Genomic DNA, 17,506 nt, shown 5'->3' with positions numbered 1-17,506 from the left:
GGAGGTGGCAGGTGGGTGAGGTTGGAATGTCCATCCGTGTTGGAGCCGGGGGTCGTCCCTAAACAGGGCTGGCCCACTGGTTCTGAAGTCTCAAGGTCTGGGAGAGAAAAGGCTTCTCTGTCAAAGGAAAGCAGAGAAGAAGACAGACGGCCCCTTTAGTCTAGAACAGGGACCTCAGATTTGGCCGTGCACCAGAAACACCCAGAAGGCTTGTCCCTGCACAGATGTCCAGGCCCCGGCCCCAGAGCTTCTGTTCCCGCAGAATTTTGCCTTCAGTAGATTTTGCCTTCTTTGCACGGCCCCAGGGGTGCCCACTGCTACAGCTCTGAGGACCACGTCTTGAGAGCCATGGGGGTAGGGAGTGTGGATGATTCCCGGCTCTGCCCACTGGTCTTAACTACGGGCAGGTGACTTAGGGTCTCAGCGCGGGGGACGCCTCAGCTCTGTACCGTGAATGTCCGCAGTACTTACCTGCCCAGTCCTGTGGCACAGGGGCCCTCGGGACAGCGCTCCACAGCAGCATGGGCCCTCCCCAGACCCTGGGCCACATGCCTTCGCTCCCCCAGCATGGCGGTCTTCCCTCTGCTGCACCGAACGCCCGGAGACCCAGGAGGCGGGCTGAACTTTCCTTGTTTACCTGAGGGTTTAGGCTCTCAGCTGGCAGTACTCAGATATTGGAATCAGCTGAGAAGCTTCGAAAACTGATGCCAAACCTTAGATTTGGCACTGGCCTCTTAGATAAGACCGGAAGCACTGGAAATGAAAGGAAGAATAGAGACATTGGAATTTCATCAAAATTAAAAACTTTTGTGCATCAAAGGGTGCCATCAGGAAAAGGAAGAGACATCTAGAATATATAAAGAGCTCTTACAACTTACAACGAGCAGACAACTCAATTTAAAAAGGGCAAGGGACTGGAATAGACATTTCTCCCAAGTAGATATGCCAGTGGCCGACAAACATATGAAAAGACACTCAGCGTCGTTAGTCATCAGGGAAAAACAAACCAAAACCACAAACGAGATACCACTTCACACCCACCGGGAGAGCTGTCTGTAGTCAAAAAGAAAGGCGGTACCAAGTGTTGACGAGATGGGGAGAAATTGGGACCCCCATGCAGTGCCAGGGCGGCCGCTGTGGAAAACAGTCTGGCAGTTGCTCAAGTTGAAGATAGAGCGACCCCCTGACCCAGCACTCGCACCCCTGGATCTACACCCAGAAGAACGGAAAATAGACGTCGAAACAAAAATTCATGTATGAATGCTTATAGAAGCCTTATTCACAGTAGCCAAAATGTACGAACCACTCAGACGTCCCTCCACAGGTGACTAAACAAAATGTGGCATACCCACACAGCAGAATATTCTTCGGCGACGAAAGGAAGTACTGAGCCACGCTACAACATGGGTGAACCTTGACCTCATCATAGGAAGTGGGAGAAGCCAGTCACAGAAGACCGCATACGACGCGATGCCATTTATACGCAGCTTCCAGAAGAGGCGAATCCACAGGGACAGAAAGGCGATCGGTGGAGGCCGGGGGGTGGGGAAGCGGGGGAGAGTATGGAGAGTGGCTCCGTAACGGGGTCGGGGTTTGCATGTGGGGGTGACGACAAAGTTCTGGAACAAGGTCGTGGCAGTTGTTGCGTAACCGTGTGGGTGTATTTAATGCCACGTCATTTGCGATGGTAAATATTAGATGTATTTTGCCACAATAAGAAAATAATACTACCCCCAGATTTCCACCCCCAGATAAATGATAACGATCGGCCTGGGGTGCGACCTGGCTGTTCCAGCTCTTCGGGAGGTAGCTGTCCCTGTGTGTGTGACACGGTACGGCTGCAGCTTGTCCGGGGTCATAACGGACGAGCCAGGCCTGCCCACAGCAGTGCGTGGCCTTCCCTCACAGAGGTCACGGGTCTGCCCCCTTTTGTCCCCAGTGCTGGCTGCTTTTTTGGCGACGAGGTAAGGGGCAGTGGTGAGTCCTGCGCACCGAGCGACACGGATGCCTCTTTGGAAGCCGACAGACCGGGGCCTGACCAGCCTGTTCCTGCAGAGTCTATGGACGGTCCCAGGAACCCCAGGGACAGCTTGGCCTCAGGCCCAGGCACCGACAGGACCACAGAGTGTGCCGTGGAGCTCGCTGGCCCGGCCACTCAGACTCCTGGGCCCGGGCCTCGCCCTGGCCCGGCCTCCACCCCGGCCGAACTGCCCTGGACCAATATTGACCTGAAGGAGTCCAAGAGAGCACCCAACCACTCGGCTGCTGTCTTTCCAGAGACCACGGGCCTCTCCTCGCTGGGGCTCCTCCCACTGGGCTTGGAGGAGCCCTACGGGGCCGATGACCACCCGCTGTGGGCCTGGGTGTCCGGAGGAGGCTGTGCCGTGGAGGCCCACGCCGTACTCAAGTGGTTCACTGTCCAGTCGGGTAAGCGCAGGTGTCGGAGGGCCCAGCCCCCCCAAGGGTGCTCCTTGCGGGGGGTACCAGAGGAGGGAGCCCTGGCCTGCTGCCCAGCTGTGGGTGGGCCGGGCGCCTGGCCCTGAGGCTCTGCTGGCCTGCAGGCCTGTCCCCCTCGGTGCAGACGCTCTCCTTGTCCATCATGCCGGCCCAGACCGCTGCCTGGCGGAAGCAGATCTTCCAGCAGCTCACGGAAAGGACCAAGCGGGAGCTGGAGCACTTCCGGCACTACGAGCAGGCTGTGGAGCAGGTGGGCAGTTCCCGGAGGCACCGTCCTTCAGCTGGTGCCCACTGAGCGCCCACAGTAGACTGTTCCAAGGGGGAGGTGGAGGAGACAGAGATGCATCCTCTGTCCTACCAGCTCAGAGGCGAAGCCGTCCCTTCTGGGCCCCATAGATTCCAGGATGAAGATATGAGTCCGACTAGACTCATCCATCTGGAAGAACTCAGGCCCCATTGTGCTCCAGGCACAGCCTCGGCCCTGGAGACCTCAGTGGGAGGCATGGAGAGGGGAGTGCTGTCCCCTGGAAGGGACCCCAAGAACCAAGATAGTGTGGCGTTTGATTGAGATGAGTGAAGACAGGGTTGAGGGCTGGCCCGGAGCCCCTCAGGCAGAGCCCAGCCCCTGGAGGCCCACAGCCAGGTTGGGAGGCAGAAGCTACACGAAGCACATGGCTCCTCGGGCCTGGGCTGCTAGTGCAGAAGCATCTTGCTGGGTCCGAAGCGTCGGGCCTCCAGACACAGGCGGGCCAGGTGTGGGCCCCAGCTTTGCCACTGACTCCCTCAGTGACGTTGGGTCAGGCACAGAACCTCCCTGAGCCTCAGCTGCCCCATCTAGAGCATGGGGTAAGAGTGTTGACCCCACAGGCTGTTTGAGAATTAGGAGGGTGTGCAGAGACAACACTGGCTTGGGGGCCCGGTGCCTGTTGGGTGTATGATAGCGCCACCTTGGTCATTAGGGGAAGTTAGGGAGCTGGGAGCGCTGCGCCGGAGCCCCCTGTGAGGCAGTGAAGGCTCCAGCACGGCCCTGGGGTGCTGGGAGCTGGGTACACATGGGGCCGGAGTCTGGGGCCCCAGGGGCCTACCTGTGACTCTTGGGTCCTGTGCCACAGTCAGTGTGGGTGAAGACGGGGGCCCTGCAGTGGTGGTGCGACTGGAAACCCCACAAGTGGGTGGACGTCCGCGTGGCCCTGGAGCAGTTCACGGGGCTCGACGGGGCTCGGGACAGCATCCTCTTCATCTACTATGTGGTCCACGAGGAGAAGAAGGTGTGTGGAGGCTCCCAGGGGAGGGGGGCCCAGCGCTGGCCCGAGGGGACAGCAGCCGCGGTCAGTGGCCGGCAGGTGTGTGCAGGTCCCTGCCGCAGTCTCAGCGAGCCCCCTCCTCACGGAGCTGCTGACGGTCACTGGGGTTTCAGCTCAGGGAGTTAAAGCCCCTCCGCCCTCCCAGCACTGGGGTTCGAACCTAGTCATTTGGGTTCACGAGCGCCCTTGTCGACATCAAGAATGTCACCAAGGCACTTGCTCATGAACGAGGCTTCCCTACTGAGCACGCTGGGTCCCAGAGCCCACCACTCGAACCCACAGGCCCCGGGGGCACCCCTAGGACTGGCTCTCTGGAGCCAGGGGTGCCCCAGGCCATCCCTGTCCCTCCACCATGGCACGGGCTCCACCCAGAGGCCCACTGTGCCCCCAGCCCCACAGGTCCCCGTCTGGCCTGGTGACAGCCCTGCCCCCACCCTCTGTCAACAGTACATCCACGTGTTCCTCAACGAGGTGACGGTGTTGGTCCCCGTGCTCAATGAGACCAAGCACTCCTTCGCCCTGTACACGCCCGAGAGGACCCGGCAGAGGTGGCCTGTGCATCTGGCTGCTGCCACGGAGCAGGACATGAATGACTGGGTGAGTGGACATGAAGGACGGGCCGGGCTCCAAGGGCAGCGCTCCCGGGGCTGCCCGGCCTCGGCCTGCCGCCCACCCCCTTCCCAGCGCTGACCGGTCGTTTCCCCACGCCAGCTTGCCCTGCTCAACCTGTCCTGCTGCGAGAGCCGGAGGGTCCACGGCCGCCCCTCCCCACAGGCCATCTGGTCCATCACCTGCAAGGGGGACATCTTTGTGAGCGAGCCCAGCCCGGACCTGGAGGCCTCCGAGCACATGCTGCCGTGCGACCAGATGTGAGTCAGCTGTGCTCAGGGCTCGAGTCTCCCTGGGCCTGTTGGAGGACCCCGAGGGGGACCAGAAGCCTGGCATTTAGGGTGGGAAGGCAGATGGGGACCCAGGAGGGGACACAATGCTCCCAGTTCTGACCCAGGGCTTCCCCTAGGTCCCTCTGAGCCCCTGAGGACCAGGGGGAATGTAGGTGAGACCAGGAGGCCCCACTCAGGAGGGGACAGTGGATGCTTGTGTCCGCCCTTCGTTCATCCATTCTTGGCCCTGGTTGCCCAGCACCCAGATGGACAAGTCAGACGACCTCCAGGGACAGTGGGCAGGACCTTGGCACACGGGAGGGTGACCCAGGTGGCACCCTGCACTCTGCCCACTCGGGAGGCTGTGCTGTCACCCCTCAGTGTGCTGGCCCGAGTCGTGGCTCATCCAGATGAGACGGCCCTGCCTTCTGCCCCCACATGCCTGGCCCAGACCCCCAGGGGCCATGAGGAACAGGGGCTGCTGGCTCGGACCCCCTACCGCCACCCCGCAGACCCTTAGTCTCCTGCACCCACTCTGGGGCCGCGTTAGCTCCCATCGCTACTGGATGGGAAGGCAGGCAGGTGCTATTGTCCTTAATAAAGTCCACCGTTCGGAGCCCAAAGATGAGTCAAAATCGGATGTTCGAGGGAGGCCAGTGAGCCAAAAGCGCTGTCGGGGTAGAAGGCTGGCAAGGTGTGCGGGGACGCGCGTCTCCATGACCTCTCTCCCCTCGCTCCAGGTTCTGGCGGCAGATGGGAGGCCACCTGCGGGTGGTGGAGGCCAACGGCCGGGGTGTGGTGTGGGGCATTGGCTACGACCACACGGCCTGGGTCTACACTGGCGGCTACGGCGGAGGCTGCTTCCAAGGTGAGAGCAGCCTGGATGCGGAGGCTGGCAGGACCAGCTCCCTGAGCTCTGCCCACAGCCTTCCCGGGCCAGTCCCTCCTCTAATCCCACCTGGCTTCCCTGCCCCACTCCAGAGCCACTGTCCCAGTGTTGGCTCTCGGCGGACAGCGGGCTGACAGGTGACCTTCACCACAGCCAGCCTCCACAGAGAATGGTCCCAGAGCCAGCCCTCGAGGTGTGAGAGCCGGGAGACCAGGCCTGGCCTCCAACATGCCTTCCTGGGCACCCACAGCTGAGCTGGGGGCTTTGAAGCTTCTAGAAGGCAGCTGCCAGAGCCTCCACTGTGTCCAACCCCTCATTTCACAGACAACGCCCAGGGCATAATGGGGTGGCCCCAGGACCTGGGTCACGTGAGTCCCAGGCCTGAATTCTAGACCCTGAATAGCTGGGTCATGCCCTCGGGGGTGCCAGTTTGCTGAACCCCTGTTGGCTCCCCAAGTTCTGGGCAACAAGGTCCTGTGTCTCCTCCAGGGAAATGCAGGCAGAAACAGACTCTCAAGTGGCAAGTTCCAAGCCACAGCCCACATGCCCTACAGTGAGGGACGGCCAATCCTGGAGAGCCAGGTGTGGTCCCCTGAGACCACGGGAACCGCACATCTTCCTCATTTGTGAGGCAGGAACTTTACAGATGAGATTGGGGCTGGTGGACGCTGTGTGAGTGTTAATACGGAGGGAGCTGCTGGGCCCCCGCACCCTCCCGGTGCCTGGTCAGTGGGAAGACGGAGAGAAGAGGTGCAGCCAAGAACAGGGTGTGAGAGGAGCTAGAGGTGGCATGGACAGGAGACGTAATGCGCAGCAGGGTCTGCTCGTGGGGGGTGTCACCCCAGAATAATCACACTGCGAGAACCCCAAGCCAGGCACGTGAACCCCTGTCTGCTGGCCCTCCCCGCTCTCTGCGGCCTTCAGGGCTTCAGACGGAAGCCTGAGTCCCCAGCCGGCAGCCTCCTCTCCCCGCAGGCCTGGCCAGCAGCACCAGTAACATCTACACGCAGTCGGACGTGAAGTGCGTCTGCATCTACGAGAACCAGCGCTGGAACCCCGTCACGGGCTACTCCGGCAGGTGAGCGGTGCGGGCGCCAGCCGGGGGGCTGCCCGGCCCAGGCCACGGTCGTGACGGCAACACAGAGATGGTGTGTGGTGGCCTCACCATCGGGTCCTCGAGGGCGACCCAGCTCGTCTACGCTCCACTGCACCTCAGACGGGGAGATCGTTCATGACCTTCCAGTGTCGCACGGCTTGAAGGATTTCCTTGTTCATCAATATTTGTGGGTTTCTCTGTTCACCCCAGTAAATCAGGGTTTGAGCTTTGCTGAGGCAGTTGGTACACGGTGCCGGAGTATGTCCTGGAGACCTGTGCGTGGGCTGTGTGATGTCTGCACAGAATGCTGGCCTGCTTGCATCCTCACTTCCTCCGCAGTCCTTCAGAAGAGGGACAGGGCAGCCACGGGCTCTCTGGTCCCCGCAGAGCATGCACACCAAGGGCCACGGCTCCTGCCACCTGAGCCTTGTGGCCACCTGCCCAACACCACCGTGTGGGGCCTGTCGCTCTGTGAGTGTCTGGGTTGGCTCGGCCACTGTCACCAAGCGCCACACACTGGGCAGTCTGAACCATGGACGTTCCTTCTCTCCCCGTCTGGAGGCTGAGGAGTCTAGAATCAAGGTGTGGGCAGGGCCACTTCCCTCTGAGGCCTGTGAGGGACAGTCCACTCCCAGCCTCTCTCCTGGAGGCCTCCGCTGTCCCTTGGTTTGTGGCAACGTCCCTCCCGTCTTCACATCACTTCCCTTATTTGGGAAATTTGAACTCAGGACACTGTCGTATTGGTTTGGGGCGCACTCTAGTGACTCCATTCTGACTTGGTCACCTGCAGAGTCCTTCTTTCCAAGTAAGGTCACCCTCACGGGTACTGGGGTTAGGGCTTTGACATCTTTTGGGGGCACAGCAGCCCGTAAGAGGGGAAGAGGTGGGCTCTCAGCTCTCAGGCGGATAGTCTGGCTGCAGGTGCCGCCCAGGCTCCCACGTGACGGGAGGTCAACAGGTTGCTGTCCCCGCCCCCTGGGGCAGTTCTGTTTTTCACGTCTTTGGAGATGCAGGAGTCCCAGGTGCTCGTGTCTTATCTGTCACCAGCTGGGTGCTGGCTGGTCTCTCCTCTTCCGAGTCACCCCAGCACCCCCGTTGTCCACCACAGGGGTCTGCCCACCGACCGGTACATGTGGAGTGACGCCTCGGGGCTGCACGAGTGCACCAAGGCCGGCACGAAGCCCCCGTCCCTGCAGTGGACCTGGGTGAGCTCCGGGCTGCGGGGCGGGGGCTGGCGCCGGGGGCTGCCCATGCTGACCCACCTCTCCTCCAGGTTTCTGACTGGTCTGTGGATTTCAGTGTTCCGGGGGGCACGGACCAGGAGGGGTGGCAGTACGCCAGTGACTTCCCTGCGTAAGCATCTCTCTGCGTGGGGAGGGGCCCTCGCCTGCCCTGCCGCCCGGCATCGCTCCAGCCCCCGCAAGCAGCCGGGTGTGGCTGAGGAACAGACCTGGGCTGCTTGATCAGGGGTGGCTTTGGGGAGCCTTGGTCCAGGCCTTGGGTGCTGGGCGCGGGTGGCTGGAGGGAGGTGTCGGGTGAAGAGGCAGATTGAACAAAGTATGGAGTGAGGCCAGCGCCTTCCTGAGAAGCCAAGGGAGAAGTGGGTGACAGGTCCATAAAGCTGGGAGGCCCTGGTGGCCGGTGGGCACGTGGCACTGGTGTGCAGCAGACCCTTCACGGTGCACAAGTTACATCCATGTGGACGATAGAGCTGTGGGAGCCCGAGCCAGGGCCTCTGAGCAGGCCCAGCCCCGGGGATGAGGCAGGTGTCTCGGACAGGCAAGCCCACAGGCTCCCCTTCAGCCACAGCCAAGCCTCCCGGACTTGACCCTCCCCTTGTCTCTGGGCCTCAGCTCGACTGTTCTGCAGAAGGGCTCTGACAGGCCTGGGGCAGGGGGGGGGCGCTCAGAGCCCCCTGGCTAGAACCCCTGGTCCGGCAGGTTCCACATCCTGGCCCCTGGAGACCCTGACCCCGGGAAGACCTGCGCCCCAGAGACCCCGGCCTGCTGCCTGTGGAGCCCACTCTGGCTCACATGGAGGCTCTGCCCTTAACGAGTGGAAAAAGAATGTGTGTGCCTGCACAGTGTCCCTTTCTGGAAACCTCCACAAAGTGGTCTTGATTTCGGCTTCTTTCTCTTGCAGCTCGTACCATGGGTACAAAACCATGAAGGATTTTGTCAGGAGAAGGTGCTGGGCCAGGTAAAGACAGGAGTGACATGGTAACTGGGGCTGTGGGCCTGGTCCTCCTGCAGGGCCCTCTTGAGCCAGTCCCCATGGAAGAAAAGCGAGGGAGCAGAGGGGGGGAGAGAATCAAAGTAAATGTCAGCCCAGGAAATGCCCTTGGGCTCCCAGCGCTCTCTGGTTTCTGAAGTTTGTTTTCAAGAACAAATAAGAGAAATGTCACTGGCTCTGCTCTAAGCAGGACAGGCAGGTCGGGATGGGAGGCCTTGCTGGGGGCAGGGCAGGGCAGGGTGGGGCTGCCTCTCCGGGCCCCTCATTCCTGCCCATTGGCAAGGGGTGCCCACTTGGGCGCTGGGGGTGGTCCTGGCCCTCCCCCCAGGCCCTCGGAGGCCGTGTGGGCTGAAGGGCGGCCCACTGCTACCGTCTGCAGCCTCCTGCCTGTGCGTCTAGAACAGGTGGCCTGCCATAGCATCAGACCCCTGGGTTCTGCTCTCTTCCACTGTGCAGAAAATGTAAGCTGGTGACCAGTGGGCCCTGGCTGGAGGTGGCCCCTATTGCCCTTGGGGACGTGTCTATCATCCCAGAGAGCCCAGGTGCCGACAGAAGTGGGCACAGCATCGCCCTCTGGGCCGTCAGCGACAAGGGGGACGTGCTGTGCCGCCTGGGCGTGTCGGAGCTCAACCCCGCGGTGAGCACCCTGCCTCCGGGGCTCTGGACCTGCCCACCTGTCAGCCCTTGGCCCTCTTGGGGTTCTGGAAGATTCTTCCCAGAAGAGAACTCTGGACTGAGGTCCAGCTAGGCTCAGGCCTTGGCCTGCCCCGGACAGTCCCTGGGACTGGTGGACACTATATGTGGCCTGAAGGGGTCACTAGGTTCTGTGGGCAGTTGGAACCGAGGGTGAGGTTGACGTGCGGAGCTGGCAGCTACTGGGACCTGGGGCAGGGGGAGGGGCAGAGGCTGGGCCCCGGCAGCTCTCAGTGACTCTCCAGGCTCCCATCCCCAGGGCTCCTCCTGGCTGCACGTGGGCACCGACCAGCCCTTCACTTCCATCTCCATCGGGGCCTGCCACCAGGTGTGGGCCGTGGCCAGGGACGGCTCCGCCTTCTACCGGGGCTCCGTGTCACCCACGCAACCGGCTGGTGAGTGCCGCCCCTCCAGAAGGATCCCTGCCAGTTGTGAGTGGGGACAAGGAGGGGCTGGGGCTGGTCGGAGCGAGACTGCATGTGCTTCTGCTTCCGGGGGGGAAGGAAGACAGGTGTCCTCGTGTTCAGGTCAGCTGGACCAGCGTGGAGTGAGTGCTGCCTGTGGGCCAGGCACTCGGGCCGAACCAGGACTCCCCAGAGGCCGTGTCCCTTCCTGCTGGGACTGGCTGGGGGTGATCATCCTGGTGACGGGGCCGGGGCGGTCCCTCGCAGCTGCCCTTCACCAGCCTCGGCCTCTAGCCTGGGGCATGGCTGGTTGTGGGCACTTTGCACATCCTGCCTGTCGGAATGCCCTCCTGGGGTGGCCCTACATGGCCTACTGACGGCTCTGGCGATTCTCTGGGCGTGCAGGCCATGCTGGCTTGTTCTTGGCTGGATGTTAGATATCCAGACAGCGTGTGGCCCAGGGGTGCTCAGATGCGTGGTGGCTTGCACATTGCTGCCCTCCACACAGGGGAGGGGACATATGCAGTGGTTGTACATGGCGGCCCCAGGACGGGCTGGCCACCGCGTGCGGGCTGAGCACCTTGTGTCCCTGTTCCGAGATCACCCCATTGGACCCCACCGTCTGGAACCCGCCACAGGCTCTGAGGGCCAGGGGCGAGGTGGGGTGTTGGGGGTTTTGTTCTGCTTGGCCTTCAGCTCACACCGGGCCCTGTCACGTGTGCGTGGCCTGCGAGCTGCAGGGGAGGCCACGTGGTCCACGAGCACATGGGGTGGCAGGTTCGGCGTCACCCGGCTGCACCCTAAGTCCGGCTTGCGCTGCAGGTGACTGCTGGTACCACATCCCGTCTCCTCCCAAGCAGAGGCTGAAGCAGGTGTCGGTGGGGCAGACGTCAGTATACGCCTTGGACGAAAATGGCAAGTTGTCTCTGATGGGCACCAGGGGAGACTAGGGCTTCCCTGAGCCCCCAGTGGGACGAGACCCTCACCAGCCCCAGGTCCCTGACACAAGAGCACCATAAGCTGCCGTGAGAGGCCATCAGCCTGACGTCAGCCTCCGAATGAGCCCCTCTCCCCAGCTGCGCAGAGCACGGGGGCTCCAGCTCTGCCCGGGCCTCCGTGGGGGGTATAGCGCCCCGGCCGCGTGATGCTGTGTGATCCTGGGGCTGGCAGAGGTCACCCGGCTGGGCCACCGCGGGCAGGGCCACCGCGGGCAGGGCCCTCGCCAGTTCCCTTTTCTGCTTTGCGGCTGTCGTCACAACGAGCAAGGCGAGGAAAAGGGCAGAGTCGGGACTGGAACCAGCGCTTTGAGTCCAGGCCCTGTTCTCTGTATTTGTTTAAAGAATTCCTTGTCCTCCGTTTCTCATGCGTAGAGAGAGCCTGGCAATGCCAGCCCAGCACAGCGGGACGATTATGAGGTTCAGGTGGAGTCCAGTGTGGCGAGGGTAGAGCTGGCTCCGGCCCCAGCTTCTCTTCCTGGGTCGGCAGGAGCCCCAGGAAGTGTGGGGACAGCCTCCTCTGTCTCTGTGGCCAGACCCCGAAGTGGGTCCCAACACTCTGGGCCCTTCTCTCTCCAGGGAACCTGTGGTATCGCCAGGGGGTGACGCCCAGCTACCCGCAGGGCTCCAGCTGGGAGCATGTGTCCAACAACGTGTGCCGAGTGTCCGTGGGGCCCCTGGACCAGGTCTGGGTGCCCGGGGCGGGGGGGACCGGGGGGCCGAAGGCAGACCCTTGCTCTGGGGGTTTGGGGTGCTCCGGGTTCCCCCCAGTCCCAGAGCTGGGGGCTGGGCCCTCACCAGGTCTGTGTTCCAGGTCTGGATTATCGCCAACAAGGTCCCAGGGAGCCATGGCCTGAGCCGGGGAACCGTGTGCCATCGCACAGGCGTGCAGCCTCGAGAACCCAAGGGGCAGGGCTGGGACTACGGCATTGGGGTGAGCGAGGCCTATGCGGGGCGGCTTACCTGGCCCGGGGCGGCGTGGTCACACCGCATGCTCTGGGACCTGGTGTCAGGGTGGGTGGGAGGCCCCAGACAGAGCTCCTCCAGGGTCCTTGATCTCCCACAGTCTGGAAGCATAGTCTCTCCCCTTGACCTGCGGCAGCCACGGGTGACGAGGCTCTCTCCTTCCAGGGGGGCTGGGATCACATCACCGTCCGGGCCAATGCCACCAGAGCCCTCAAGAGCAGGTCCCAGGAGACAGCCAGTGACTGGAGTGGGGAGCCGCGCCTCCCCAGCACGCCCTCGAGGGTGGCCGGAGCCCCGCACGAGGCCCACGGCCCTGTTTGCTGCTGACGCTGCCCTCCTCACCTGAAGCAGGTTTCATGCAGGTGTGAAGGATCAGGGTTGATAGTGAGCCTTCCCGTCTGAGCCATTCTTAAATGTGGAGCCCGGAGGGAACCTGGCCTGAGGTCACGGCCACCTCAGAGGCACTGGCTGAACCAGCCCAGAAATGTGAAGCTTTGTGGATGCTCCCACACGTGTCCCGTCTGCCAGGAGGGCCACGGAGCGGGCTGGGGGCCCCTTCACCCCGGCCTTTCCCACCTGTCCCTCCTCACTCTGCCTCCCGCCTTTCCAGAATGGAAACCTGGAGCCTGGAGCCTTCCAGGAATGCTGCCCCAGGGAAGCCAAGCCCACAACCCCCTGCACTCCCCCCGCCGGTGTCCCCAGACAGATGAGGCATAGCCTCCCCTCCCCCCCAAAGAAAATGGCTGTGGGGCTCAGGGCCACTTTGCCATGTTCTGGGATGCTTTTTCAGAGCCAGACGCGAGAATACGGTTTAATTTCAAAAGTTCAACAAGAGTTGGCAGCTTGGAAGGAAAGGTTGGGGAGGGTTGCCTTTCTCCGGGGTGGGCACAAGCCCCCAGCGCGGCTGCAGGAAGCTGTCCGCGTGTAGAACTCCTGGCATCCGCCTCCAGCCAGCCTTCCCCTGTGGGATTGGGGGTTGCTCCATCTGTGTCTGATCAGGCGGTAGGGGCCGTGGGGACATGGGGTGTGCCGGCCGTAGCCCCAAGTCCTACACGCCAGGGCAGGAGCCCTCCCCCCAGGCCAGCAGGAGAGCACCTCCCGTCCTGCAGTTTCTCTGCTGCTTTTTTTCTTTTTTTAAGATTTTATTTTTAAGTCATCTCTACATCCAACGTGGGGCTCGAACCCACAACCCCGAGATCAAGAGTCGCAGGCTGTACCAGCCAAGCCAGCCAGGCGCCCCTTCTCTCCTGCTGCTGATGTGATTATGGCCCCAGTTGGTGAAGTGCAGATGTGCTTCCAGACGCTTTGCCTGGAGGCCATCAGAGCCCAAGTTGGCCTCTGCTCATTTGGGGACAAAACGAACTGACTCCAGCCTTCCCCAGAATTCCCATCAGGAGGGGTCAGCTGTGCCTTTGACCCCGTCTTGCAGGGTGGGGCGTGTCGGCAGAGGCGGACTTGAACGAGGGCGCTGGAGGGGCCTGATGGTCTCTGCGTTTGCTGGGATTTGTGGAGGTGCGACTGGGACGTGTGGGTGCGGGTTGGGGACGCCGTCCTGGGTGTTCACACCTGTCGGGTTGTCTCTGGATGGACACTGTGGGTTATTTCTACAGCAGTGACCTGCCGTTACACGGTGACTCGCTGTCTGTAGCTGGGCGACTGCGTCCTTGCTGCTGAGCGCCCACGGTCCACCTGCTCAGCACCACCGAACCGTCTTGATTCCTTGGATGCTTTATTCAATAAAAACTCACACCAGAGTGTAAAGGACTTGCTATTTTTTTATTGCTACCTTGTGATGGAAACGCAGCTCCCCATGACCGTCCAGCCTGGGGCCAAAGTAGCAGTCGTGGTAGGATCTCTTATTTTTGTTCTGTGACACAGCATCGGTTTCATTAGTACTCTGAAGGGACCGTTAGGAGAAATCAAAGCAAATTTGGGTCACTTAAGAAACATTTTTACCACAATCACAGCAGGGGCACTGGCCATTCAGTTCCAAGGTAGGTTTTCTCACAGAAAAGTCAAAGTTCTGGTTTCTCGGCTCCAGTCCATAGGGATCTCGGCCTCCAGAGCTCACGCAGGTCTGGTCTGCAGGTGGTGCAAGGCCCGGGCGCAGGCCAGGTGGCAGGGCTCGGGGCCAGTGGGTTGCTGGCTTTGGACGTCCTTGCAGGGCAGAAGGGCCCAAGACAAGTGCCGAGGGAGCGGGCCCAAGACAAGCGCCGAGGGAGCAGGCCCAGCAGCAGGCCTCACTGGCCCATCACCAGACCTTTCCCCTCCCCAGCCCCGCGTATTTAACACCCCGAAGCTCAAAGCTCAGCTGGGACCTTTAAGGATGATTTGTGTCGTGGCCACAGAGTGTGCAGATGCCCTCTGGCCACGGGGGAAGAAGGACCAGACACCTGAGCCCAGGTTACCCTCTGGGAAGCAGAGGGGAGGCAGGTGCCAGTTTGGGACAGAAGGAGCTCTGCAAGGTGGTGACCCACAGACGCTTCCACCACCACGGGTCATCGGGCACGGCCTCCCAGACAAAGCCTCTGCTGGGCGCTCCCCGTCCTGGTGCTTTCCGCTCAGCTTGCGGTTCCTTCAGCAAGTTTGGGGGTGCACTGGGCTCTGCAGGCCTTATGTGTGTCCCAGCTAGCAGGGCACCCCCAGGGAGCATGGGCCCCAACAGTCCCTCGGCTCCCACCGGTGGAATGTCATGACCACCGACCTTCCCAAGTGGCCGCCTCCAAGGGGCAGGCCAGGAGCACGTGGGGTCCCCACCTGACCATGCCGAAGGATGGCCGGGGCCAGACCAGGCCTCCCAGGGCCACCTTCCGGAGGGACTGGCACGGGGCCTGCAGAGGGTCCAGCCAGTGTTCCACCCGGAAAGTGACGACCGATGTGGCTAATGGCTGTTCTGAGGCCACTGCCTGCTGTCCTTGATCCTAACGCCAAGCCTGGCAATGGGGCTGGGGCCGGGACCACCAGGGTCGGGAGGGCGCGAGGTGGCCCTCCACTGTGGCAGCCCTGCCCCCATGCTGCTCGGGCCCCCACCCGGGAGGGGCTTGGCCCCCCCGCGCCTCGGGGACAGCTCTGGCCTCATACGCCAGGCCAACCCTACCCTCGCCACAGCCCCTGCCACTGGGGTTCCTGCCTGAGGCTGCCAAGGCTGCCCTGTCCCCTCCCCATACTGGCTGTGGGCACAGGGATGAGGGAGGAGAGATGCCAGGGGGCACTGAGAGCAAAGTCGCCAAGCCTGTCCCCACAGAAGGAAGCTTGGCCTGAGGCGGCCGGGGACCTGCCAAACTGCCCAGGCCCGCCTCGAAGGAGCAGCACGAGGTGGGGGAGGGGAGCTCCTGCCACCCCAGGCTCCTTCCCGCACAGCCCTGCAGGGCCCGCAGCTCCAAGCGGGGCCCAAGAACACCCTCAAGCTCCGTCAGACCGACCGCCCTCCGCCACCGCCAAGACCCCGGCAGTGGCCAGTATGACAGCAAGCAGCAAACCTGGGTGGGATGCGGAGGGACGCTGCTCAGGGGGAGCTGCGGCTACCAGCCTCCCCCCAGGCCCGTCCCCAGCCCCGCAGCGCCAGCTGCGTGCCCCTCCACAGTCAGGAGCCCCCACCCAGCAGGAGGCAGGAAAAGGTCCGAGCAGCTCTTCCTGCCAAGGTCCCTTTAGAATTAATTTGAGGTAATCGGATTAGTATTTCTAGGGGCTTGGGGGTTTCTCACTGACACATGCTGAATTACACGCATCCATCATCTCAGCTTAGCCACACTCCATGGCCGCAGGCTTTGCTTGCTCTGTGCCTCAGTTTACCCCGAATGAGGAGGCCACAACGGAGGCTGGAGGAGGAGCCTTCCCGGCCCAGGGCCTCCACAGGAACTGGGGAAACTTACCAAAACTGACCTTTTCCTGGAATCCCCTTGCCTCAGGAGGGAGTTGGGAGTGAAGAGAATTTAGTTACCAAGGCCTGTCCACTGTGGCCTAGTCGATTAAAAAGCAGGTCCTGGGACCTCTGAGGTTTGGGCCTCATGCTGCCCAGAGCCACGGCCTGGACCAGGCCACTCACTGGTCTTGTCCCCTAGAGGCCACGGTGTGCTCCACGGAGCCAGCTGAGCGTTCGGGGAAAATGGAGCCGCTGGGGCCACGTCCACGTGGGCTGTCACCACCAATCCGGGGCTCTCGGCACGGAGGCAGCAGGGCCGGGAGGAGCGGGCCCGGCCGCTGACCCCCAGGCCGGGCGCTAGGAGCCCTCTCGGAAGCTGTGGATCTGCGTGGAGTACCTCTGCAGGTGGCCCTCGGGCTGGGGCTCAGTGGCCCCCAGCGCGCCCCCGGCCACCTGCTGCTGCTGGTAGTGCTGGTAGAGCTTGGGGCCCGGCCCGTCCAGGCCTGGGAGGCGACCACTGGACATGGTCAGGATGGTGGAGGTCAGCGACTTGATGTAGTTCTTGGCCAGGGTGAGCGTCTCGATCTTGGACAGCTTCTTGTCGGCACGCACGTGCGGGATGACCTCCCGCAGAGCCTGGAAGGCGTTGTTCAGCTTGTGCATGCGCTGCCGCTCCCGCTCGTTGCTCTCCAGGCGCCGCTGGACGCTGCTCTCCCGCCGGCCACCAGGCCCCGAGGGCCCCGGCCGCCGGCGCCCGCCCTCCGCCCGCGCCGCCTGAGCCCGCGCCGTCCTGCTCCGCAGACCCTTGGCCAGCTCCAGCCCCGACCCCTGCTGGGGCCTGTCTGGGGTCCGTTCCCCAGCGGTGGCCTCTGTGTCCTGCGGTGGCACTCGGCGCCTGGGGGGCCGGTTCTTGGTCTTCATGGCTCCAGGCTAGTTGTCCCCGCAGGTGGTGGCTCTGAGGGAGGCCCTGGGAACTGAAATCCAGAACACCCCGGGGTCACACGGCAGGCTGGTGGATGCTTAGGACGCCCAGGGAACACTCAGGGCAACAGTGCCCGGCAGCCCCCTCGCTGTCCAGTGGCAGCTGACCACGTGGTGCATAGTGACCCCAGGCCCCTTCCCCCTCACACATGGAAGCCCTGAGCCGAGCCCTCCAACCACATTCCCGTTTGACCTCAGGGCAAGCCCTCAGAGTTTTTTCTCTGATCTGGTGCCCATTCTCAGCTCGACTCGGCTTGATCCCTGGACCTTTCCCTGGCCCCCTGCTCCTCACCGCCCCCCGAGCTTAGGTGGCCTTCAACACTTTTCTCAGACCACCCAGAGATGTGCAGGACTCTAGCTCAGCGCAGGGTCTGCCTGAGGTTGCCGCGCCTCCCACCTGCCCTAATGGACAGGTGCCCACTCCGGCCACCACACTGACCCACGGCCGCTGGATGTCACACACGCAGGGAAGACACTGGGGCCAGAAGCGCTGTGGACATGGGGCAGCTGTCCGCGGTCAGAGGTCGACAGTGGCCAGAGCCTGCCACAGCCCCCAGTACGACCACGTGGACGGCCCCCCCACAGGTGTCCGCCCCCCCACCCCGACCCCACCAGGTCCCGCCCCTCGGTCCTCTCCCCTCGGGCCCACCGGGATCCCCCACCCCCAGTTACCTGGAGATCCGCAGCTGCACGCGACGGGGCTGCCCACGGGGGACAAGGACACGTCGCTTTAGCCGCCCCGGGCG

General features: G+C 62.7%; 2 protein-coding genes across 2 annotated transcripts in view; one reads left to right on the top strand and one right to left on the bottom strand.

The window, feature by feature from the left end:
- TECPR1 (tectonin beta-propeller repeat containing 1) overlaps positions 1-13,678 on the top strand; it is a 24,674-nt gene extending 10,996 nt beyond the window's left edge. The window contains exons 10-25 of the mRNA XM_045813313.2: positions 1,940-2,427; positions 2,562-2,707; positions 3,570-3,725; positions 4,209-4,358; positions 4,473-4,630; positions 5,383-5,510; positions 6,507-6,609; positions 7,736-7,832; positions 7,901-7,980; positions 8,770-8,826; positions 9,316-9,496; positions 9,812-9,947; positions 10,779-10,871; positions 11,531-11,637; positions 11,766-11,885; positions 12,083-13,678. Coding sequence (XP_045669269.2) covers positions 1,940-2,427; positions 2,562-2,707; positions 3,570-3,725; positions 4,209-4,358; positions 4,473-4,630; positions 5,383-5,510; positions 6,507-6,609; positions 7,736-7,832; positions 7,901-7,980; positions 8,770-8,826; positions 9,316-9,496; positions 9,812-9,947; positions 10,779-10,871; positions 11,531-11,637; positions 11,766-11,885; positions 12,083-12,244 — 2,362 coding nt within the window. The 3' untranslated portion in view covers positions 12,245-13,678. The remainder of the gene's footprint in view (positions 1-1,939; positions 2,428-2,561; positions 2,708-3,569; positions 3,726-4,208; positions 4,359-4,472; positions 4,631-5,382; positions 5,511-6,506; positions 6,610-7,735; positions 7,833-7,900; positions 7,981-8,769; positions 8,827-9,315; positions 9,497-9,811; positions 9,948-10,778; positions 10,872-11,530; positions 11,638-11,765; positions 11,886-12,082) is intronic.
- BHLHA15 (basic helix-loop-helix family member a15) lies at positions 13,675-17,506 on the bottom strand. Its single transcript, XM_045813314.2, has 2 exons — positions 17,433-17,506; positions 13,675-16,753 (listed from the first exon to the last, which is right to left on the bottom strand). Exon 2 carries the CDS (start codon positions 16,698-16,700, stop codon positions 16,137-16,139), a length of 564 nt encoding a protein of 187 aa, XP_045669270.2. The 5' UTR covers positions 16,701-16,753; positions 17,433-17,506; the 3' UTR covers positions 13,675-16,136.

This window comes from Ursus americanus, chromosome 2, assembly GCF_024610735.1.
Source record: "Ursus americanus isolate L20-20 chromosome 2, mUrsAme1.1.p, whole genome shotgun sequence".
NCBI classification, from domain to species: domain Eukaryota; kingdom Metazoa; phylum Chordata; class Mammalia; order Carnivora; family Ursidae; genus Ursus; species Ursus americanus.
Note: the sequence above shows the minus strand (reverse complement) of the source record. Positions and strands in the feature narration are given on the sequence as shown.